This window comes from Bactrocera tryoni, chromosome 1 (assembly GCF_016617805.1).
Source record: "Bactrocera tryoni isolate S06 chromosome 1, CSIRO_BtryS06_freeze2, whole genome shotgun sequence".
In the NCBI taxonomy this organism is placed as follows: Eukaryota; Metazoa; Arthropoda; class Insecta; order Diptera; family Tephritidae; genus Bactrocera; species Bactrocera tryoni.
The window spans coordinates 81177952-81203147 of record NC_052499.1 but is presented as its reverse complement, the minus strand read 5'-3'; the positions used below and the strand labels follow the sequence as shown (position 1 = coordinate 81203147).

The 25196-nt window shown below is 40.3% G+C and overlaps 1 protein-coding gene across 2 annotated transcripts in view; it reads left to right on the top strand.

Annotated features, from left to right (window-relative positions):
• The window catches only part of LOC120778535 (cation-independent mannose-6-phosphate receptor), a 152468-nt gene that overhangs the window by 15143 nt on the left and 112129 nt on the right, over positions 1-25196 (top strand). For both annotated transcript variants that reach the window (XM_040110381.1, XM_040110390.1), the window contains exons 9-10: positions 14541-14995; positions 15206-15322. In XM_040110381.1, the coding sequence (XP_039966315.1) occupies positions 14541-14995; positions 15206-15322 (572 nt within the window). The remainder of the gene's footprint in view (positions 1-14540; positions 14996-15205; positions 15323-25196) is intronic.

Here is a 25196-nt window from a genome sequence, read left to right as displayed (position 1 = left end):
TCCTTCTCCACTTGGTCCTTCGAACGGAGTGGAGGTCTTCCTCTTCCCCTGCTTCCCCCGGCGGGTATAGCGTCGAATACTTTCAGAGCTGGAGTGCTTTCGTCCATCCGGACAGCATGACCTAGCCAGCGTAGCCGCTGTCTTTTAATTCGCTGAACTATGTCAATGTCGTCGTATATCTCGTACAGCTCATCGTTCCATCGAATGCGATATTCGCCGTGGCCAATGCGCAAAGGACCATAAATCTTTCGCAGATATCAATATCATCGGCATAAAACACTTCGGTGGTAGATAATTTCATGTTTTGGGTTGGTCGATTGGCCATCAAGATCGTATGATATCACATCGTTAGACTTTTTCCTGTGGGGATATGTAAAGTGTTACACTTACATTTGAAAGAGGTAGTCTTCAAGAAATATGAATGTTCTTTCAAATGATAATAAATGCTCCGCATTAAATTTAAAGTTTCTGTGTTTTGTTTGAGGTAGAAAACCTCGAAATGAGTCACCCTTATTTTTGTTCTAAAATTATTTAGTAACACAAACACCAACCGGTCATTATGACATATTACAAAGCTTTATACTGAAAGGTCAATTTGAGATTCATAAATTTTGATAGAATTAAAAAAAAAATTTCCAAAAATTTAGTTCTCTTTTTTATACCACCTTTTGTATTGTGGACTTCTGGTCCAAATACCGATGGTTTACATAGATTTTTACACAAAATAGAAAAAACAAGCACGAAAAATTGCTAGAAAAGGTCTAAGCGTATGTATGTATGTGTGTATGTACATATAACTATATATTTCTAATGCTGATTTCTATTTGTTTTGCTTTCATTTAAATTTTTCATTTTTAGCCAGCGCTCCATACGCCATTGAACATAACTCCGAGCATTGAACGTGGTCCAACCGGAAAGCGTCGCATACAATCGTATTTCCGTTGTTGATACATTGTTGCTGCCCCCAGGCCGCCATTGACGCTCTATTCTCTGCATATGGAACATACACACATAGTTGTCGGAGCACAAAGCAGCTAACCGCAAGTTAGAATATCGAGCGCTTGAGCAGCTGGTTGCCTCCGGTCCACTGGCTGATGGCGGTCATTTTGAATAGACTCAGTCGAATGTTTCCGCTCGCTGTCGATTGTTCCTTCTTTAAACGCGTTTGCCGGCACTATTGTGCCGTTATTTATAGTCGCACAGCTATTTGTTTGTTTACTTTTGTTGTTGGTGGTTTTTGGTGCATAAATGCCGCTAGCGCTCTTTCACGCGTATCGATAATGTTTTTACACATGCTTTTTCATCGCTATTTAAGCATTGTTGCATGGACAACGCTTCTGCAAATAGACATCCATGCGTGAGTTATTTTATATTCGCATTTTGTGTATTGGCGCTGTATTATTTGTGCCAGGCTCTTCGGTATACAACTTTTCGTCGGCGACATTCATCAGCAATTGTTTGTATTCGATATCGCGTTGCAGCGTTGCCATGTCATATTCACGATGTCTGCTGTCGTAAATGTTGGCTTTGTCAGATCATGCGATGCTTGTTGCTGTAATTTCTTTCATTGGTTTTTATCGGGATGGGATGGGCAATCGTTATTTGGTGTTGTTAATTGTTAATTCAGGACACGTTTCAACAAATTCGCATTTCGTACGCGTTTGATGGCAGATAAATGGAATAAACATAGATGAATACCATCATTACAATATATATCAATGTTTTGCGCTTGTAATGCCGTTAGGGTGGTGCATATTTTCCAGCGGGATTTTTATTTAAGGTGACTGAGTTTAAGAAATCCAAATGAATAAGAGTTTTTATTATTTTTTACTTCTGTTCAATTTACCATCTAATCACATTTGACCCGGACTGACAAGAAATACATTTCCATAGGAGCTCCATTCGCTTTATTGTTGGACAGTTTCAACGTTATATGCATAAACTCACGTCTTGCCAACAGTTATCTCTTTGGTGGTCTCTACCCAGTTACTTTTGCGAAAGAATCAGGTCTTTTGGTACGATTCTAGCATAGAGACATTTAATACCCAAAACATTAACCATGTTGACACACTTACTACGCGGAACTTCAACCATGTTGACACAGTTACTACCCGGAACTTTAACTATGTATGTTGACACCCTTACTACCCGGAACTTTAACCATGTTATCACCCTTACTACCCGGATCTTTAACTATGTTGACTCACTTAATACCCAAAATTTTATCCATGTTGACACACTTAATACCTAAAACATTAACCATGTTGACACAGTTACTACCCGGAACTTTAACCAAGTTGTCACTCTTACTACCCGGAACTTTAACCATGTTGACACCCTTACTACCCAGAACTTTAATCATGTTGACACACTTAATACCCAAAACATTAACCATGTTGATATACTTACTACCCGGAACTTTAACCATGTTGATACACTTATACCCAAAACTTTAACCATGTTGGCACCCTTACTACCCGAAACTTTAACTATGTTGACACACCCAATACCCAAAACATTAACTTAATACCCAAAACATTAACCATGTTGACGCCCTTACTACCCAAAACTTTAACCAATACCCAAAACATTAACCAAAATGAAATTTTGAGATTTGCTGCTATCTCTCGGACTATGTCGGACATGTCTGTATGTTAGATTTATTTATTACGGTCCTAGTTAGGCATAATTCTCATTTTTATCTGGAAGCAAAAATTGCGACAACACTTCGGTCACGCCCTATTTTACATGTACATACAAAAGTATAAGTATATGTGTACGAGCATACATGTAAAAAAATATATGTGCTTATGTATATAAAAGCAAATTTATGAGTCTGGGCGCATCTGCGGAGCGACAGCTGAATTTATTACCATTTTGTTGCCTGTCAACACATAAATCTCGTCAATTGCAATTGGTTTTGATTTAAAGCAAATATAAATATCTGAAGATTCGCATTTGCACACATGCATTTACATACTTAATTTGTAATTTCTATGCCGTAAACATGTCGTAGGTGTGATTATCTAACCGGATTTGCCGCCTTAGCAGAGCACAATTGAGAATTGCTTGCGAGCGCTTTAAAATCCCATTATTTATTTTCAATTACTTCGCAGTTGAAGATTCTTGAATTCATTATATATTTGCCATCTCAGCTGCGGCCGCGTTTACCGTACTTAAATAAGAATACAGTCTCTACTCTGGCTGGAGCTATCATATACCACAAAATAGATAGAATTGAGATGGTAAATTTTGTAAAAATCTTGGATCAAGGTGAAAAGCCAGCAACTCAATTCGTTTGTTTTTATATACCTTCATCCGCTATATGCACATGTTTACCAATTTTCGTTTTCAATTCATTTTCCCCACTCGTTATTCCATTTTTTCATTGGCTCATGTCGCTTGCGGTGCCACCGGGGCGTATGAGCAACCAATAGTTTGCCAATTTCCATGCAATCAATCGCATTTGTCAATTGGCCTCGTTCGTTACTTTCGATTGATTCGACTGACTTGACTTGCTTGACGCTTGTTTTATCGCAGCATAAAAAAATGTACTTTTATTTCATGTTGCTTGCCTTCCTGTGTGTGTGTGAGTGTGTACTCGTATTTTTCTACAGCACAAACCACTTCCAAACGAAATTACAATTTCAATGGAATTTGCATACATTTGTAATTGATTCCGAATTCTCATTTACACTGCATTCAGTTGGTTTCACTGTCTTCATCAACAAACTGTCATGTTGAGATTTTAACGGAATGCAAGAATTTCCTTTTTTATAGAACACGTTATGGTGGGAACATTTATTTTGGATCAAGAAACTTGTAGGAATCAAAAGATTCTATTTTTGGAAGAAGTGTTATATATATTACATAAACTGTCTGTCTGTCTGATAATGCACCTTTTGAGACACCTAAAAACTCATAAAAATGAGTTACCAGATCCTCATAGATCGACGAAGTGTTTTTACCTCAAATTTGTTAAAAGGCTGGGTTCGCCGAAGATGTGTCTATCGAGATATTTTTCAATCTCAAACTGGAAAAAGCTGAACAATAGAGCAGAAAGTGACTAAATGCGTCCGACAAAATATTTATTCGCTTTGTTACGAGCAAGTAGTTCAGAGGACCTCTTACGGTTCATTCTGGACCAGAAGGATCTCGCAACCGCAAGAGTTCTGGTTGTTGACTAGCGCATGTCAAGCTCACGGAGGTTAGCGGAGAGTTTTGGCTTCGAGTTTTCGGCGAAATCGGTGTATCCAGGTACACAAACAAGTCTAAGAAGCTTTGCTTATGACGTCATGCACTCCTAGACCAGCTTTGAGCCCACAGTCAGCCAGCTAAATGCCATTTTAGTCACTCTGCTATCGGAGTGAATGTCCAGATCTCTGCAGGAAGCTGCATGTCAGTGCTAACTTGATAGCAGCCACCTCTGCAAGACGAACATTGGTCTGATAGCTTGAAGCTAGAGTTGATAAAGAGTTCTAGACAGAAGATACCACCTCCTGCCGTCCCTCCAAACTACGATCCATCTCCTTTCCAACTCTTTCCACCCACCCAAAAATTGTATGTAGAAGGTTCCGTGATGCAGTTATTCAGATTAAAAGCAATTGAATCGAAGTAGCGTAGAATTTATTTCTGCATACAACCAGAAAATGTTTGCTTTCGTATGAAGGATTCAGTATTTTTGCTACCTAGTTAAATTGAAATATAGTACATGATCATCCTATTTCAGATAAAAACCCCATTAGGCAAACGATAATCGATAATTTTTACCAGCATAGTATTAGACAAAGACTATAGAAAAAGAAAAATATTTTTTTGCCGCAAAGGTGGCTTAATTTTATATATTTTTTTAAGAATGAGTAATTTTATAAAGTATCAATATTACATTGAAATTTTGTCTGCCAATCCTTAACGACTACAGCCTTCAGCTGTACATATCACATCTCATGGGATCGAACTATTTCATATTGGCCCGCTACACTCTAAGCCATACATATTTCCAACTTTGACATTTCTTTTTCCAATCGCTCGATACATGTGTTTTGCGGCAGAACAGCGCGCAGTTTCTTCCAGAAGTTGACATCACCCCATGTTAGGTAGGTGCTTGCTCGAAGGCACATCTTCAGTTCGCTATCCAAGCTCTCAAAGTCGTCGATTTCGCCATAGATTATGATTATTAAGCGGTGTTGTATTGAGCTCAGCGCAGTTTTATGCGCCAAGCGAAATTCCGTGTCGGTCCACACGGTTTTAATGAAATTCTGCGACAATACCACTATAGTACGTTGTGATTCATTTACCGAACGCAAAAGATGCCGTGTAAAACAATCGCCGACAATCCAGTCACGTCTGGGCAAACACAAACGATATTGTATCGGACCATTTTCCAGCTCGGGCTTCAGGTGTTCAATGATGTAGTGTTCATCCAGCGGCGCGTAAGAGACAAAAGCGTCATAATATTTGTCGTCATCCTCCGTTTTGACGTCGAAACACCTACACATTCCGTTTCCATATTTGCGACAAACTATAGTGCAAAGGCCGATTGTCAATATACTGATTGCGATTGTCAGACCAATGATGAAGAACCAATCCAGTTTGGCTGGGCAGATTTGACTTTCGCTAATATCGCGGAATCTTAAGCTGCTCGTTAAATTCGACGACTTAACCACGCAGCTCAAGTGTTGCATGTCGTGTTCGGCGAGTTTGCGACGTACCGCCGCACTTTGTGCGAACTCCAACAACGCTTTTGCGTCGCAATCGCAAGTCCACGGATTTTGTGTAAGGAAAACAGCTTGCATATTGGTGCTGCTGTTGAGAAAGCTCAGCACACCTGCGCTCAAGTTTTCTAGTAGATTGTGGCGTACATCCAAAAACTCTAAATTCCTTGGTAGATTGTCCAAATTGAGTTCCTGCAGCTGATTGTCGGCAGCATGTAACGCCACAACATCGATATAACCGGGAGTAACGTTGAGTGGCAAGCCCTCCAGTCTATTATGCGACACGATCAGTTCAATGCCCTTCAATATGGGCACGGTAGGTAGCAATGGAATTCGTGTGAGGTCGCTATAGGAGCAGTTAATGATCAGCATCAAATCGACGGGACGCACCAAGCACTCACAATCTTGCGGACACAACTTCTCTTGCGAGTTGTGATCATCCAGTGGACATACGAGCTCCATGTAGCTAAGATCGATTATTTCTTTCTCCTTTAATGCTGGCGGTCCTTCACAGCGCAAATTGTTGGTTAAGATTTCAAATTTGTTCGCCACATTTTCGTTCAACTCGCCGAATATGAACTGTAGAAAGTGTAAGAGTACACAGTCGCAGTGTAGTGGGTTGTCGTTAAGGTCAAAAACTGTGGTATGCGCGTCGGCGTGCAGTTCCATGTTGCTGATGCCATTGAAATTGATTTCCTCTATGAGATTGTGTGACAGGTTAACATGTTTGACATGTTTGCTCAGGAAACGCAGATCACGATCAGAGAACAAATTAATGTTGTTGTAACTGAGATCGAGTTTGCGCAGTTCGAGCAGTTGGGTTCGCCAATCCTTATGCAGGTACATTATAGAGTTATTACGCAAGTTGAGTTCGCGCAGTTTAAACAGGAAACGGAAAGGTGAGGTGGTGTCAATGGCGAAGTCTTCGTCCAAGGAATCGAGCGATGTTGTATCCAGTGACGTTGTATCTAGCGGATCGGCGAAATCGATTTCGTTATTTGCCAGGTTGAGAAATCGAAGGTTGCTCGTGTCGCGGAAAGCATCAAAGCTGATGCTGACCAAGTTATTGCTGTCGAGTTGCAGCAGCTCCAGATTCACCAAAGGTTTAAAAAGCTCACTGAAAGTGTAAAAAATGAAGGTTGCATTTAGATATCTTTTTTATAAATATTTTTTGAGGTTGACCTACCTTGATATTTCGACGAGCTGATTGTGTGACAACCTGAGTTCGATGAGATTCGTTGTAAAACCGAACAGCGTATCCGGCAAGCTTTCCAAACGATTATTGGACAAGTCTAGATCATAGAGATTGTGCTGATACTTGAAAAAGTGCTCCGGTAATGTCTTCAGCATATTATTTTTCATTGTGAGATTTGTCAGCTTAGTGGCGTTGGCGAACAAATCTGCCGGCACCTGCTCCAAGCCACATATCAAACGAACTTCTTCGAGATAAGTCAAATTCGCGAATAGTGCCGGTGGCAAGGTTTTCAGCTGTACTTTATTGTTTACAAGCCTGAATTCCGTAAGGTACTTGTTCTGTGCAAATAGTCCACCGGGCAGTTCACGAATTTTATTCATATTTAGATCCACGCTACGCAAACTGCCGAGTAACGTGAAAACATCATGCTCTAAGGTTTCGATTTCGTTCGAACTGAGATCCAGAAGCACCAGCTGCTCTGCACCGCGGAACGCTTCCTTCGTTAGTGTACGCAAACGATTGCTCCACAAATTTAAATTTTGCAACTTCTGCTGATTCTTAAATATACCTGCGGGCAAGCGCTCCAAAAAGTTGTGTCCCAAATCCAAATATGTCAAATTCGGCAGCGGTTCCAGCAAGTTTTCGCTTAGCGTCAAATTGTTTGAGCGCAAATCCAGCCATACGAGGCTTTTAAGATTTTGGAAGAGATTGCTCGGCAAACATTTTTGTGATTTGATGCTCAATCTCAGATGCTGCAATTTCTCCAGACCGCTTAAGTGCTGTTGTGTAACATTGCCGCTGGATTCGTCGATTGCATAGGCGAAATAATTGACTCTTTCGACGCCTAGTTGTGTAAACAATTTGGCTATCGGCTGTTTATCAGTTGGCAGTGGACATTGTTTGATTTGCACGATTTTGGTGTAACCAATTTTCAACTTTGGCAAGATCTCGTAGTCTTCGGGTGCAATGTCCTCACACTCGATCTTCACATTCTTTCCTGGTCCGATGCGTAGGTTAAATTTGCCATTCGTCTCGGCTGATGCGCACTCGATCTCGGAATGCGCAAGTTCCGTTGTGCACTGACAGTTCGTGTCGGCGCTTAGCGTTTTACAGTTCTCCGGCGTGAAAACAGCGTCGATCTTTGGCACTTGCGTGGCAAACATAAGTAGTAGCAGTCTTATGTAGAAACACTGAAACATTTTGAAATTGTTCATATTACTGGATTAGTTCCGTATTTTTATGCGTTTTGCGTGAAGTTAAGTCTCTGCGAAGATAGTAGTGCTATCAATGCAAAAAGTTTTTCAACTGACTTGAATATTTTTTACTCTCCGCTTTTATACTTTTCTAGCGATCTTGTCGTGATGTTGTTTTTATGCTTTTCTAACGTAGGATCACCATGCAGGTAAAAGGTATTAACGTCTATGTTCTGTAGGTGTGTATGCATGCTCGGGGTTAATCCGCGGGAAATTCCGCCTGCCGTCGTTTTCGCAATTTTCTCTTTGTTTTGGAAATTTCAAAGAACACACATTACGTAGTTAAACAAATGAAAGTAACAGTAAATACCTGTCACTTAATATATTTGATAAAAGTATATATCGAAACCTAATTCCGAGTTTTGTTCACTGTATGCTCTTTTGTCCTAAATAATATCAATTGAAAAACACTAAAAGAGTTTTTGTTTGAAATTCTTGAAATCTCTTTTTTAAAAAATATTTTTACAATACTATACATATTTATTTGGAAACACCTTTCGATATTGTCTAACTTTAATATGAAGAGAGTATATTCGAAGTTTTTTGCTTTTTATATTTATGAAATATTGTCAATTTCGGATTTTTTTCTTTCATAAAAGTCTTAACTAAGGACAAAATTCACGATTTTCATCACATCACAAATTATATAGATTATATTGCACCAAAATAAAATAAAAGAAAAGAAATTAAATTATTTATTACAAGTTCGGGTACAAATGAATATTTTATACACTGGCAATTTGATATCGATCACTAATTTTGACTAACGAATGACACAATTTCGATGACGAAATATTGGCGCTTAAGGGGGGAGCCTGCTTTAGAAGCTCCAACAAATCGTTTTTTTTTCTTTTTGCTTAAATCTCTTTAGAAATTATCTAAGAATATGTCCCCAAAGTTATAAATGGAATTTCGAAACTTTGTCGAAGCTCGAACAGAAATTGTGGCCGAGCGAAAATTTTGACGCGCGATTTCTCGGTTTTCCATTTTTACTATTTTTCTTAATTGGCGGACAGGATAGAAAAATAACTAAACGTCGTATGGAATTGGGGCAAAGTTTGTTATCTTTGGCATTTAATTTTCTTCTATTGAAACTAAAAAAAGTCAAGTTTGAACATATATTTAAACAACATAAAGTAAAATTTTTGTAGTCAAAAACAACTTTTTTTTTAATCTTTAAAAAATTTGTAAAATTTTAAATTTTTTTGGAATTTTTTTTAGTTTAACTAGAAGATAAATTATTAAAAATTATAAATCTTTTTGAATTTTTTGTTTCGAATAGAAATTGCGGCTTGCAATCTGCCCGCCGTCCGACAAATGCACATGCGAGATGCATCGGGCATTGCTTCCCAAAGACAGATTATCAAAGATTACATATCCATTACATATGATGTTTAAATATATAACTATAAACTCTAGAAATTTCGCTTTAATCAATTATTCAATCTTTCTCTCCCAAAAAAATCCTCAAAAAATCCATTTTTTGAAGCCTCTAAAACAGGCTGCCCCTCAAGGGGTTACATGGGTTCCCTCGGGTAAAATTCAGCCTTTTTTCAAATTTTTTTCTCATATAAAAATGAAATATTTTATTAGAATTTACAATATACATACACTATGAACAAAGAAATTCTGAAATTTTTGGCAAAAATATTTTAAACTCGGCCATTGCGGAGCCATTTCCGGTGACCCCTCAGAGAAGATGCGCCCGCGTTGGCAGGAAAACTCCTTACAGGATCGTCTAAAGTGAAAAATACATGTTTTAGTTATAACCTTAACTTAGAACTTGGACGAGGGGAAAAACTGAAAATTGAATTTTTGGCAAACATTTTTACAAAAAAATTAAATTTTCAGTGAAAATTTCGCGATTTTTTTTTTCAAATAGTTGTAATCGAAAAACAAATCCTTCCTCCATGTCTTAAAGAATTGCATCTCAAATACCTAAAATTTCATGAAGATCGGTTAATTAGTTCTCGAGAAATCTTGCCAACCGACATCAAAAACACAGTTTCGAGAAAACGTGTTTAAAGACAGCGCACTTAGCCTAGCTAGCCTCGATCGCAGAAGTTCTCAAAGCTGTATCTCCGAAACTATTACTCGGATCATCTTGAAAGTTTAGACCAATGTTCTAGATGTTGTAGAATTTAAAAGACAATAAAAAAAATCATACTTTTTGAAACCCGTTAACCCATGTAACCCCTTAACGTCGGTGAAACAACGCTTTCCGACTACCAGAAACGGCCGAATATCGTGGGAAAGGTAAGCGGAATCCGAAACACGTCTAAGCAGATCAAAAATGCACTCAAAGTCAACAATCAAATGTCAAGAAAGAATACTATTTGAGTGTTATGCGTCATTTGCTCGAAGCTGTTGTATACTGCATTGATTCTTCGTGAAATTTGGCCAAACAAATTTTCAACCAATATCGTTACGCAATTCGCCTGATTTAGCTCGGTGAGACTTATGGCTATTCAGTAAACTCAAACGCCCGCCCCGTAGAAATCGTTTTAAGTCAATTGAAGACATTACAGGGTCCGGCACTCGAAGTGTATATTAAACCAATTAAAAAAGGGATAAATTCAGTTTGGAAAGTTATTTTTAATTATTTTAAAGTACAAAATGTGTGAAAATAATCATAAATTCAGGACCAATTCACTTTTGCTCGATATGACCACCTTTTGCCTTAACTATGGCCTTGAGAGGTCAAAAAACGAATCGCAAGCTGCCCGAATGTGACTTGCCGGTATTTTGGCCCACTCACGGACAATGGCTTTCTTCAGCATCTCGAGACTGGACCTTGCTCTCCAAAATGGCCCAGAGAGAATAATCCATTGGATTCGCATCTTCTGAATTCGAGAGCTACTGGGTGGTCGTAATGAAGTTCGTAACATTGTTTTTTAGCTATTTTTGGTTCACTCGAGCTTTATGAGACGGTGCTGAGTCTTGTTGAAACGTCCATGGTTTGCGACCGAAATGTTTGTTTGCCCACGGAGCAGCCTCCAGAATACTTTCCCGATAATATGTCGCATTTACTTTGACGCCAGGTTCGATGAAAACAAATGGAGAGCGCCTATCTGCGGTGACAGCGGCCCAAACCATTATTTGTGGTGGGTGTTGCCTCCTGGTGGCCAACCGATGACTTAGATTCTCGTATGAACAGTCGGTCAAGTAAAGCCCATCGTTTTGAGAGTTTACGAATTGCTCAATTGGAAAAATGACACAATGCTTCGCTCTCTCAAGTCTTACTTGTTGCTGCTTCGGTGTAAGATCATGGGCCTTTTGGAATTTGTAAGGCTTAACCTTGAGCTCATTTTTCAATATGCGTCGGATGCTGCGGTCGATATAATATTTCTTACATATGAACCGCTATAAAGTCAAGCGGAATTTTCGGGATATGGGGGTATGGGTATTACTGAACCGATTCATTTTTAACATCATTGTACATTTTGATTACAACAATTTGAACTCGTTTCATCATCCCGATTTTAAGATATATAAATATTTTGCTGTTACAAGCAACCATTTGGTGAACAATACTAATATACTATAAGCAATATGTTGAAAGAGTATTAAAGTAGTAACAGCTAAATCTAAATAAATCCAATATTTTTTTGGCATTACTTAAATTCAATTTCATTACCATATCCGGCGTAACCAACTCCATTAAATGGAAAACGAATTCAATTACACGTTCTACTGTTCGAGTGCAGAGTTGCAAACTCGTTCATTCAGACGTAACAAGCCACTCTATACTTGCCACATTTGCACCGTTCAAATACTCACAGCCATCAGTTTCACCCTAAATCGACAAGCTAGCCATCTAGGCGAAACCATTTAGGCAGCCTTTCAGTCGAACGACCCCCCAAAGCGCTGCACACCGTCGCTGCAGCCATCATAACAAGCCTCGCCATGAGCCGCTCTCTAAATCTAACAAATCCACATTGTCATTTATCAATTTAGTTGACAGTCAATTTCTTTTCGATTCCGCAACATCACTCGAATTGATTTAGTCGCCTTTGCATGCACCGCTACCCAATAGAGAAATCCGCTAGTTCACTTTCCATACTGTACTATATACATATGTATATGGTAATGTCTGCAAGTGAAAAGATTTTCTGCAATTGAAACGGGACTTTTTTGATTTCTTCCTGCGGGGTTTATACTCCAACGAGTGCTTGTAAGAGGAGCAGGGTGTTCAACAGTGACACACTTCAAGCGCGGTGCCTCGTGAGATGAGCCTGCTGCTGAGGGGATGTTTTGCGGATGGGTGGCTTAACCAGCAGTTGGTGTCGGCCAGGCTGCCAGCACTCAATCAAAATCAAGCAATTGAAATAAATTGAGTGTTGTCTGTGCTGGCGACTGTTGGGAGGTATTAGATGGATGACAGCCAGGCGCATGAAGCTAGGTTTTGATGTATGCCTATTGTGTGTTTAGCTATTTGCATGCTGGCGATGGCCATGAAAACGAAGTAAAATTTGCTAGATAACTCGTGTGCTAAATTTGAGCACACCATATTTGACATATTTTACAAGGAATTTAATAAAGAGTTACGTTTGCTCTTACATCTGGCGCATCTTTTATATGTATGTAAAATTCTTGGAGAGAATCCACAATTAAGCTCTAATGCATTTAGTACCAATTTTCATTACGAGCGACTGTACTCTGATCTCAAGGGCTGCTATGCAGGTTTTGTTAGGTTCGCCCCCTCCTGACTTGATCGTCATAGAGCGTGCTGTTGCATTCAGGTTAAGAAGGAGCTTGCTGCGGAATGACTGGATTTCCGATGATGATGTGGAGAGGCAGGGATATCTAGAGAGTAGGAGGCTTCTAGATGATAGGGTCAGGTGGCCATTGGGACGATAGCTCTAACAGTCGTGTGACTTATGAGTACATTCGGGACGTTGGGTTTGTTGGGCGTAACCCAGACTTCAGATTCTGTCTGAGTATGGATTTTCTGCTTACGGGGAATAGGCCTCTGAATGCATTTTTGCATCAGAGGCACCTATTTGGTAGGTCTAGTTGTTTTTGTGGGACGGGGGTGGAGGACTGGATGCATGTAATTGCAGAATGCCCGATGTACTCCAACAGTAGGGAACTGGGAATTAGCTGGACTGATGGACGTTTAGATGTTAGCCGATCAGTTAGGGTTGTTTGTGAGTGGATTGTTTAGGCGGCGAAGGTGTTTAACTGGGAATTAGGTTTAGCTTCTTGTGTAAATGGTGTGCGCGTGTAATGTGCGTATGAGGTCCAACCCCTGGTCCCCAGTCCAGAGCAGTATGAAGGCTGAACTCGTAGTAGTTTCGGATACCAGGTCTAACCCGAGACTTAATTCGGGGGCCTATTCTGTAACTCGATTCGAAAAACAATTTACTCGAATTCGAATTTTTTATATTCTGTAACTCGATTTTCGGATTTTCAAGCCAATATTCGAATAAAATATTCGTTAGCTTTTGAGTTGTAGAAAGCAAAAACGAAAATTGTACGTATTTGTTCTCGCACAGGGTGGTACAACTTTCGCATAATGATAAACTAGATCCAAATTTCGAATAGAATACATTTACGAATCGAGATACAGAATAGGGCCCCTGGTACACGGACTCAAAGTAGGGCAGAGGTTTTAGATGGGCCAATTGGTACTAAAAATTACTATCATTTTCTGATCAACGCATTGATTTCATCCGTTGTGCTTTTGACCGCCGTGAGGTAAGGCTGTCGTCAGCAGGTACCTACATTAAACACATTGTTGTACTCTGAAATGTCCGTTCATATGAATTAAAGTTTTAGGTGTACGGATTTATCAAAATTTGAGTAGTGGTGAATCCAAAAACTAACTTGGAGAGTGGCGAATCGAATACACCACTGGTATAAAAACTGTTTTATGCTTTCATATAAAAATTTTCGACGATAGCGGAGATCTTCAATATAGTGAGCAGAGAGTGGAGAGATTCCCAGATGAAGTTTACTTGCAAAAATATGAAAGGTTCCTTTGAACAGATTAATCTCTAGTAGCTTTCCCAAGAATTTCTGAAAAAAAAAGGTCCAAAACTATTTGGGCGTGAGTCAGTGAGTTCATGTGTTCGAAGCTTTACATATAAAATCTAAAATCCTAAAAATCGCTTCAATATTTCTCATTTTTCCAAATCAAAAGGCTCAAACTTAATATTTCTCTGATTGGAGGTCTCGCTATTAGGTTTTGAAACTATTGTTACTAGTTAGAATACCGAAGAATTTATCAATTTACCCAAATACTTAAAACTCCATAAATTTATGTTCATCTTTGGGAGAATTTATTTTTATGATCTTGAAAAATGGAGCAATCCTGAGTACTTCTGTTTTTAATTGATTTAAATATTAAATTCTCTTTATTTCATCCCCCACTAGGCGCTTGCCTCGTCGAGAACCAACAGACCACCAGTATGGGCCAAAGCAATTCACAACTACGTTCCGATCGTTCCGGCTCACCATATTTGCTGTACACCGATGGAGCACTTTGTGATGGCCAAAACAAGTGGTCGACGAGAATTGAGTTTGTCTGTGCCAATAATGCGACCAAAGACAATGGGACAGCGAATGGCAACGGCGACAGCAACACCAGCAATGCATTGGGTCCGAAAATAATCGAAAATAAAAATTGCCAACTACTAATTCACTTTCAAACACCATTCGCTTGTCATGAGCAGATTGCCTGCAAAGTCAAAGTCTATGTTGAGCATTCGGAGGATGGAACCAGCGAGGAGGTGGTCGATTTGACGCCATTGATTAGTGCAACGGACAACTATGAAGCCGAAATTAATAACGCATCGATAACGGAACAACAAGTGCCTAAATCGACCAAGGTGAGACCGACCATCGAACACTTTGAGTGCCACTGTGGGTGTGCTTGTAGTTGACGCGGCTGCAGCAGAAGTTCATTGTCAAATAATGTCTGCACAAATCCAACCATCAGCACACCAGCACACCGTCGCAGTTGAACATTTCATTTTCATTCCAACAAATTTTTAATATCTATCTGCAAACATATCTACAAATTTGTTCTTGCTTTTCAGTTTTTCCTCAATGTCTGCCGTCCGTTGGTGCCGAAATACGGCTTGGGTTGCACGGGTGGCTCGGCAGCCTGCATGGCTAAGGTGGATTCGTCGTCGGCGACACCGGAGGAGGAGAAGGTGAGCTTACGTGCATTAAAGTATTTTTCAAAATTTCACTTCCAAATTTAGTGGAACGTAAACAAGTTGGGTCGTTGCTGCTGTTGTTGTTGTTCAACGCTTTCGCCTTTGGCGTGCTTACAACTTGCATATTGAAGCATCCTTGGGAATTCCTTGTGGGAATTAATTAAAAACGACACCACTACAATTTGCTATTGCGCTCCATTGTGCCATGTCGCATCGCCCTGCTCCGCTCTGCAGTGCTCTGCTCTGCTGTTGATGAGTGAGCCGTTGTAGTGCTGCATTTTTAATTTGTGCCTCGGTTGCCTCCCTACCGTTATAACGAGCTCTATGCACTTGTGTGCAGTATGTATGTATATGTGTGTGTATGAGTATGCATGAACCTGCTTATTTCTTCTGTGAGATTGTCATTTTAATTATGCAATCACTTATGAAATCGTTGAGCTTGTCAACCAGTGGTTGCAGTCAATAATAATATGGGCAAATACAATGTACAACATCGTCAACAACAGCAACAACACGATACGGCAATCGAACAAGTTGGTTTTCAATTTGTGCTGGCAAAGTGATTAGGATTTTAAAATTTACAATCAGCAACAGCTGGAGAAATTGAAGATACGTCTACAGTGTTTGTTCGACAAATAAGGAACGGTTGGAATGTGGCGGTAGTATTTCAGATAGCAATTGCAATGATTTTAATGTAGGTTGACTCTCACAGGTTCATACTATAGGTACCTTGAGTGCATTATTGAGTTAAATGAAATGACATGTTGGTCAAGGAAATATTAAACTGCAGATAATTTGGAGTTTTTGAGGCGCCACCGCAATTGTATTGTTCTATGATCTACTCTTGAACCCAATGGAAAAGCTTGACACTTAGTAGTCAGGCATGGTATGATACACTGGAGGAGGTATCGATAGTGAGGCCGCAGGGTCTGTTGAAATTCGCGTCAAGTGCAGGCATCCTAAAGTAACTGAACTCCATCTGATATCGCCAAGGATCAAAATTGGTTTATGCGTGGCTTATTGGCCGACCAGATTAACCTAACTTAACCTTGTAGCCAAATAATGTAAAGGCGTTCTCTACGCTCTCAAATTTCCAAGGATTGTAAAACAAACAAGACATTATTTTTTTAATTCAATAATTAATTTTAAACTTAGCTAGAGAATAAGAAAACAATAATTTATTTCACAATTATGTTCTTGACGCGTGCATCATTGCCGAGCAAAGGGAAGAAAATGTCGTCTCAACAAATGAAGGCTTTAAGGGAAGACACACAATTGGCCCTTCGTCCAAGGGACGGCGCTACGCAGAGGGTAAAATTTCCAAAGAAGTTTAGAGTTACTCTCTTCCACACTCGACCTACTACTGAGGAGCAGTACCATCCAATGGTACACTGACGTTTCGAGAATACCGGAAGGCATTGGAGCATGCATTGCGGCACCGCCTACCAAACTGTCCGCACCAATGGGACGTTTTCCGAGCATCCTTCAAGCAGAATTTTTGCTGTAAGTCAGTGTGCAGAAATCAATCTCCATCGCAACTATCGCAAGCAGCGTATCGCTATACTCAGCGATGGTCAAGCGGCACTAAAAGGGATCTCAGCTTATTCGTGGAGAAGTGTATAGAAAGACTTAACCACTTACCAGTTTACTAACGTGTACACCTGATTTACCGGGGCATACAGGAGTAGCCGGCAATGAGCTGGCCGACGAACTAGTCCGCTCTGTGGCAGTTTTCAGGATAAAGGAATTGCTCCGCACTGAGGGAGAGTGGGGAGAGAACAGCACTGGCAACAGGAATGCGACACGTCAAGCTACTGGTGGGAGGTTACAACCTTAAAAGGTTTAGAGATATGATCAACCTTTCCCGAAACAAATTCCATTTCCTTGTCGTGCTCTATACAGGGCACTACAGGCTCTGGAAGCATTTGTCCGACATGGGCATAGTCTCTTGCGCAAATTTCCGGTTTTGAGACCGAGGAAATTTCAGAACATCTCATTCTACAAGGTGTATTCCAAAGTAAACAGGACTTAAAAAAAAACACAGAACAAATGGTTTTTTTCGGCAAAATCAATTTATTTTATTCAAAATAGTCTCCTTCTGCTTCAATACAGCTTTTTTTACGGTCCAAAAGCATGTCGAACGAGTGTTTTAGCTCGTTGGCCGATATGGCCGCCAGTATGCCGGTACAAACCTTTTGAATGGCCTCTACGCCTGCATAACGCTTTCCTTTCATGGGCAAATGCATTTTTCTGAAAAGGCAGAGGTCGCATGGTGCCATATCAGGTGAATACGCGGAGTGGTTAATGTGTGATTTTTAGTCAAATAATTGGTCACAATCGGATCTTCGAATGTTGGGTTCTCAGCAATTTTTGGTTGTCAGTCAATTTGTGCGGAACAAACCGTGCACACACCTTTCGTAAGCCCAAATGTTCTGTTAAAATGCGACAAATCGACGTTTTGGAGATTTCCATGAATTTCAATGATGATTTCGACTGATTTTTGATGAATTCACGCACAGTTTCGATGGAATTTCCGACGATCACGGATTTTGATTGGCACACATGTTGATCGTCATGTATGTCCTCACGACCACTTTGAAAACGTTGAAACCACTCGTGCACTCTTCTACGGGATAGACAATCATAGACATTCATCAATAGAAATAGCTTGAAAACTGAAGAACCTTCAAAGAACTGCTGGTTTTGGGAATGCTTTTTAGACATATTTGAAGGTCGGGATTTTCATAACTGAGATCTGAATTAGTTTTCAGCCTAATTTATGTCCATTTTAAAAATATCGTCATCGAAGTCATCTAATATAGTTTTAAGAAATGAATCCGGCTCGTGCCAAATGTATAGCTAAGCGAACTAGCTCGTAATGTCTTGAGGTGGTTAGTATCTTAGAGTTTCTCGGAATCAAAACCAGACAACTGGTAGTATAATCCGTCACAGCATACAGTTTTACAATAATAACCTGGGTGGAACTCACACCGCGTGGCATTCAGAAGCTCTGAAAGTGCATTATAAGTCTTTTTTGAGCTCCCTGAGTGATCACAGTTCAGATAAACTTTATGTATCTTGCGGAAGCAAAAAAGTGCCAACCTTGAAAACCTCTTGTTGCAGTCGTTGATTAAAAGGACATGCAAAAACTTTCCGCAAATAGCAATTATCGCAGACACATTTCAGGCGAGAACTCAACAGTTTCATGGCACCGTAATTGAACAAAAGGCAGTTGACGCACAATAACAAGAACATCGTTGAATGTATGCATACGAAGCGGCAAGGGTGAATGTTTTGTTGAAAGGCAGCAAGCAGTCGTGCAACTCCAGTCCATGGATACGTGGTGTAGACGTGTGTGTTTGCGTTTTCGAGCGACTTAACGTGTTAATGATGCTGCAAACAAATCGAATGGCGACTGGTGAATGGTGAATGATGAATTGAAAATGAAGCCTGCCAAATGCAAAACAACTGGATCTACCGAAGTATCGTGCTTTGTTCGTGCATGAATTGTGCATATTCCGTATTAGCTTAGCTCCGCATCATTCATGCAGCAACCGATTACATATACCGGAAAAGATGAGGCAGCGACAATGTAGGCTTCTATCTACTTGCACAAGATGAGTCGGGTGGTTGCCATTGAAACGCTGAGTTCGCTTTTTGGCACGCAATTTCCACATAATTTTTCGAAGTTTGCAATGACTGCATATCAAGTCAACGAAACCTAAGATCGTTGCAACCGAAGCAATATGCATTGTGTCGGTAAGGACCGTGGTTACCTTGTGGGACTTGAAGTACTACCACGATGTAGCAATTGTTGCTTTACTAACACACACAGCATATGCATTGTTTGCTGTAATGCTGCATTCGCTGTTCTTGGTACGTTTCGTTACCGTCGGGAATTTTTGTTCTACTGCATTCTGCGTGCAATATCAGCCTAAGTGCAGGCACTGGGGGACCCGAACAAAGTTTGTTATCAATACACGAAATTAGCAGTTGGTCCTGGCTGCAGCTCCAGCAATACACAAGTGGCTCATTGCCGGCATACGCAATTGCCGTGTCGTCAACTTGCATTATGCATTATCCCATCTATGCGAGCAGATAATCGCTGGCAAATGCATTTAAAGTGCTTACTTTATATAAAAGCATTAAGCAGCTCCAAAGAGGATGCTAATGTCGTTTTAGCAGTTGAGGGATGATACTCAGGTGGCAACTATGATGTAGGAGGCTGTTTCTTGTTAATTTTGTGTTCCTAAAGCCGAAAGTGATAGTAAAAATTTCCTAAGGCCTAGGGCTTTTTGTGTTGTAGTCAAGGGTTGTAGGGGTCAAACCACCACCATTTACTAAAATGACAAAAATAGATATACGTGATAGAAAAATTTTGAACTCAAAGTCATAATCCGGCCTCCTCAAATATATACAGAACATCAGTCGTAAATTTTTTCTTCAGATTTGTTGAGAGTACAACATTCAACTATTACTGGCACTCGACAGCCTGTATTCCTTCATTTCGGCTTCGACCGCGATTGCAACAAAATCTTTAAGTCACTAGCCGACAGCACCTGCAGGAAAGACAAAGAAACGGTGTTGGCAAATTACAAGACAACTAGTCATAAATTACGCAGCACCAGTATGATCCCCTGGATATGGTGAAAGGCAGAAGAAAAAGTTTCAGACATGTCAGAATATGCCTACAATAACTGGATTTCTCTCAATGTCTCTCATCGAACATCTACACAGTGAGGCCCGCACATCTCCGCTTAAGGAACAACGAATTTCACAGAAACCTTCATCACAGTCATCTGCTTATAGTGGAAGTACCCCCTAGGATCTTCAAGAGAACGTTTCCTTATAGCGCCTTCCAGTGAATGGCGTTCTTGAAGTCAAATCACCACCCTGAAAAAGAGCTGTCGTTACCTCGCGAACGCAGAGTGAACCCTTTGCATGTTCGTTTTTGACATTGTAGCTAGTTAAACTCTAACCATCAGAATCGTCTCTCTTTGCATGTCATATTCAAATTCATTTAGGGTTTCATAGCTGTAAAATATACTTGCCCGTTAGGTTAAAATCGTCGGCCATATCTTGGAAAGAAGTTAATGCATGGAAAGAAGTTAATTGAAAAGGCCTCTGCCGTTCAGCTAGCTGTAGAACTGTTGCCTACATACCATCAATATGCCCTGAACATCATTCCCTAGATAACCTCTTTAGGCCCTACAAGAGCATGCTCCTGTCTTGAAAGCTTCTGTAAATCGAATCTTTTCGAAGAATTTTCTTGCAAAACCCTTGTCGGCCAGCTTCTCAAGCTCTTCATACTCACGCATTGGCTGCATATGTGACTCGCTTCCTTCTTCAGCTCTCGGTATCTATCCCACCCTGCTCGTGTTGTGGTCGATCGAAACATTTTGAGGTAGGTTGTCCATTCGGAGCGGTTTCCGCTTGTTTCAAGACCGACCCCCGCTCGCACCTCTAGTACACAGACGCTGCGATTCGACTTCAGCGAACCCTTAAAGCTGAAGCTTCTTCTCTTTTAGCCGTGATCCAGGCTCCACGCAGGTTGGATACGGCATCTTACACAAGTTTTGTTACGTTTCTCGAATGCGCGGCGAGGACACAAGCCCTACGACTTCAATTGCTTACCCAGAAGCATGACTACACCCCAATACTAGCTACAAATATTTTCATATAACCAAAGTGTGTGGCAAACACAATTTCTTTATATTTGCCGCTCCTGCATCTAAATTTTTTCCATACATTTTTGTGAAATTTTCCGGCTACCCACAAAATTGTCGCGACCGAGACATCGCTGATTTGATAAAACCGAGCACGTACGGCAAGGCATATTTGCGCGCTGGAAATCCGCTGAGACAGATGCGTACGAGCGAGTTAACAGCCGAAAGTTGCTGAAGTAAAAAGCGAAAGAATTCAAATAATAACAGCGCAAAGGTTGGAGTGATAAAACGCTAACTTCAGCAAAGGGATGCGAGTTTGAGCAGTATGCTTACACACACACACAAACACCAACATATTTATATGCGGATAAAAGAGAGAACTTAAACCAAAAAACAACTTAAAAAAATATGGTTCCTATTCCCTGCTAGAACACTCCAATATTTGGACAGTTATATGCACTCACACGCCTGCTTTTTCGTGTGATATGTGGCAGTCGCACGCTGCGTCCTGAACACGCTGCGTGACCCCATAATCTACAAAATGTGCGACACGACAAGACACAGCAGAATGCTGCGCGCTGCCAAACTCCTTCAGCATAGCAAATGTCAAATGCGTCTGCCGCAATGCAATTGGCTCATATGCCACCGAGCGCATTTAACACTCAAGTGTTGCAAAGCGACGAAAATAAGCGAGTAAGTGTGCGCGCTTGAAGAAATCGCTAAAGCAGCGTGAGGAAGATTGCTGCGCCATAAAGTTTTCCCTCCACAGCTTATTTTATTTCATTGCCTTCTTTATGCGGCGTTCTTTTTCTTAGTTACACACGAATGACATGGCCAATTGTGGAAGCGGAAAAGGAACCGGAAACAGCAGCATAGCGGAAGTGTAGTACCAATATATACATACATATACATATATATGTTCAGTGATGTGTGTGTGTGGTGGCAGCGGAGTTGGTCGCATTCTGTTGGCATACAAATCAGCGCTTCAATTTTGTCGCTGCGGAAAAGTTGCTGCTAAACGCCGCTTTCGTACTTCCGCTCGAATGAAGCGTTCGTCGAAAATTTTGCGCTCCTGCGTAGAATGCAAATAAAACAACTACTTGGTATGCATGCAACTCCTGCAGTCAGGAGAAGCGCTGCATGTAGATTTTGCTCTTTTCACTTCTTTCCCTTGGCTGCCGAAACCAGAGCTAAGAAAACAATTTTTGTGAAGAGCAGTGGTTTCTTTTCAAAAATATAATCCTTAACAAAATATTTGTATTGTTACAATTAAGCACCAGTCGTAGCAAAGCGTGGACAATTTCATTGTAGAGCTCGATATGCAATTTTCCAAAGAATTTTTTGTTGCCTTACAATACCAAAAAGCATTCAGAAGCGATCTGTTGCTATCAGTGAAGCTCGGTGCTTCGCTCTTGTTGGTACTTACATTATAGTCAATCGTAAACGAACTTACTTTGCTCATCTTATGATTATAATAGCATCACGGACTCTATTCTTGAAATAATTATGCGTCAATATGCCGTAGTGATAGTCCATATTTTCAGACTGACAGAGTTTAACAATATTTCTTTCTACTCTTGTACGATCTAGATTCGAAGATGCATCTTTCGTACAGCTCTTAGAGTTCGACTGTCTGCTTATCCTGGTTGCTCTAAGCACAGGTTAGGGTCAGATTCTCTTTTTTTTGCGGTTGCGGGGGTGGAAAATGCCTTCCGCATCATCAGAGCTGCCGTCACAGCAACGGCATGTGTCACTTGTAGGTAACAAAAAAAGAGGGAGTCTTCTTCTCCAAATTTGCGATTTCTCCATAAGTTTAAATCTCTTATAAGTCTGGCCGTCCATCTGCCATAACTCTCATTCTCCCATCTTCCTAGCCATGCGAGTATCGTGTCTTATTCGGTTCTTTAGCTCCCACATCTTTTTCTTTCTTGCGCTAGAAGGTCAATGGGAGCATATGACTAATATTGCATCACTTGCCACAGTTTGTTAAACTGCTGCAACACTGAGGGCTGCATTGCGTTGCCCTCTAGCCAATACATTTCGCCGTTCTTGTTCGTCAGCAGTAGTATCTCTGTGTTTTTCTGTACCGAGCTGGAGGTTATGTAAGTCAGGTCATGTTTGCATTCGAGTCGTGACCTGTTTCAGCTTTCTTCGGGCTTCCTCCATGTCTCGGGCTGTGATTATTGCGGGTATGTCGTCCACGTAGCCGATTAAGTATGATTCATCGGACATTTCAAATTAAGTAATCCGACATAACTAATGTTCTACAGATCTGGGCCTAAAATTAACTCTTTTGCTATTCCTGACGTGACTTCTTTTTGCCGTGGTCCCTCACTAGTCTGGTACATCAGCTTTTTGTTAATAAGATAGCTCCGGACCATATTACTGAGGAATTCAGGGATTCTAAAATTTTTTTCTAAAGCGTCGATCATGTCCGCCCATCTCCCGATAATGAAGGCGATTCGAACGTGTAAAGTCGCCAACAGAACTATTCGCTTGTATTTGGAGCATTTACGTTGTGCGACTTCCACACTTTCAATGACGCTTTGAATAGCGCCTAGAGTTGACCTTCCGGATCTAAAATCGAGCTGTCTGGGTAAAGTCCGTCAGTTTCATTGGTAACCGCTTCTAGTCTAGGTCTAAGTAGTCTTTGATAGAGCTTTCCCGCTGTGATAGCAAGCTGGGATCCCCTTTTCCCTTGCTGTTTAGGACAAGTCGTTGTTTCTTTCAAATTTTAGGAAATATTCCAGCTTTAAGGCAGGCGTTGTACATATTTAAGAATACTGCGGGTCGTTCTGCGGTGATTGTTTTGAGTATTTCTGCTGGGATCCCGTCTAAGCTGGGCGATTTGTTAGTTTTAAGCTTGTCAGCGACCACTTACAGTTCCTCTAGTGTGAACTGGAGGATCTTCGAAAGTCTTCTAGCCTGTTCGGGTTCACTGATTCTTCTTTCGTGCGTGGGAAAGAGCACTTTAACGATGCCATCGTGCAGCGTTTATGTCAGATGACTTGGTTCTTGGTTCAATACTTGCTTAAAATCAAGTTTCGGAGAGAATCTGCTATTAGATAATTCGTTTTCCATCAGGCTTTCCCTGAATTCGGGTATATTATTTGACGCTGTACTTCATATGCATAAATTATGAGCATAGTCTTATTGAAAATAGCTCACTGTGCCCCATATTCGCATGGATGCGTTCGCGTTTTTGGCGCGCATTAGTTCAATTACCACATCTTTTGTTGCTCTCGTTATTTTACGGGTGTGTGTGCTCGCAAATTGGCTGTTGGACTGACATTTGCACAGAACCGACGACCTTTAATGGAACAATATGTGCACTTCATGTGCATCATGATAATTTTGACTTTTGGCCTTCGAATGCATCTGTTTTTTTCTCGTGCCAAATTCAGCGACCTTACACACGTTTCATTGCAGCACGTAACGGATTTTTTAGGTACTTCCAATAATTCGTGGAATATTCTATTTTTTATATTCTTTTATATATAAAAATGAACCGCATCATATCTACAGATATATGTATATACACATTAGGGTGGTAATTGAATATAAGAGGTCTTCCTCTTACTTAAGTACAACATTAATTTATCTTAAGTCGTCTTTAGCCGAAATATTATTATTGTTTTTACTGAGAAAAAAGTAAACCTCACAAGCATTTTCTTACTTTTAGCCATTGTCACGTTGATTTAATGCTAAATGTGCTCATTATCTGCTTGTGTATAGTATAGATATTGGGTGCACTCAGGCGCCTACCGATTCAAACACTGCCGCACACAAATCATTTACGCCACATAAACTCGTGCTTATTTGTTCCGACGCCTTTTTTGTCTTCGGTCTGCACATGGTTCATGCAAGAATGGAATTGAGACAGAAAAGTTGTTTATTACCTACGATTCGTTGTGTGGAAGAAAGTTGCCAAGCATTTGAATTCCACAAAAGAAATATTGTTTTATCTCAGCTAACTTTTTATTGCGTTAATCCCATTGGCTTAACTTAAATATTTAATAAAGCCGTTAATGGCTGACTTAAGTACTTTGAGAAAAATATGAAAGCCGCTGATTATTTATAGCAATCAAAAAGTTCTAATTTAACCTCTACGTAATCACTAAACCTCCATATGAAATTCATATTATGGATTAATTGAGTATGGAAGTTAGAACATAGAGGGATATTTAGTGAAATGTAGGGAT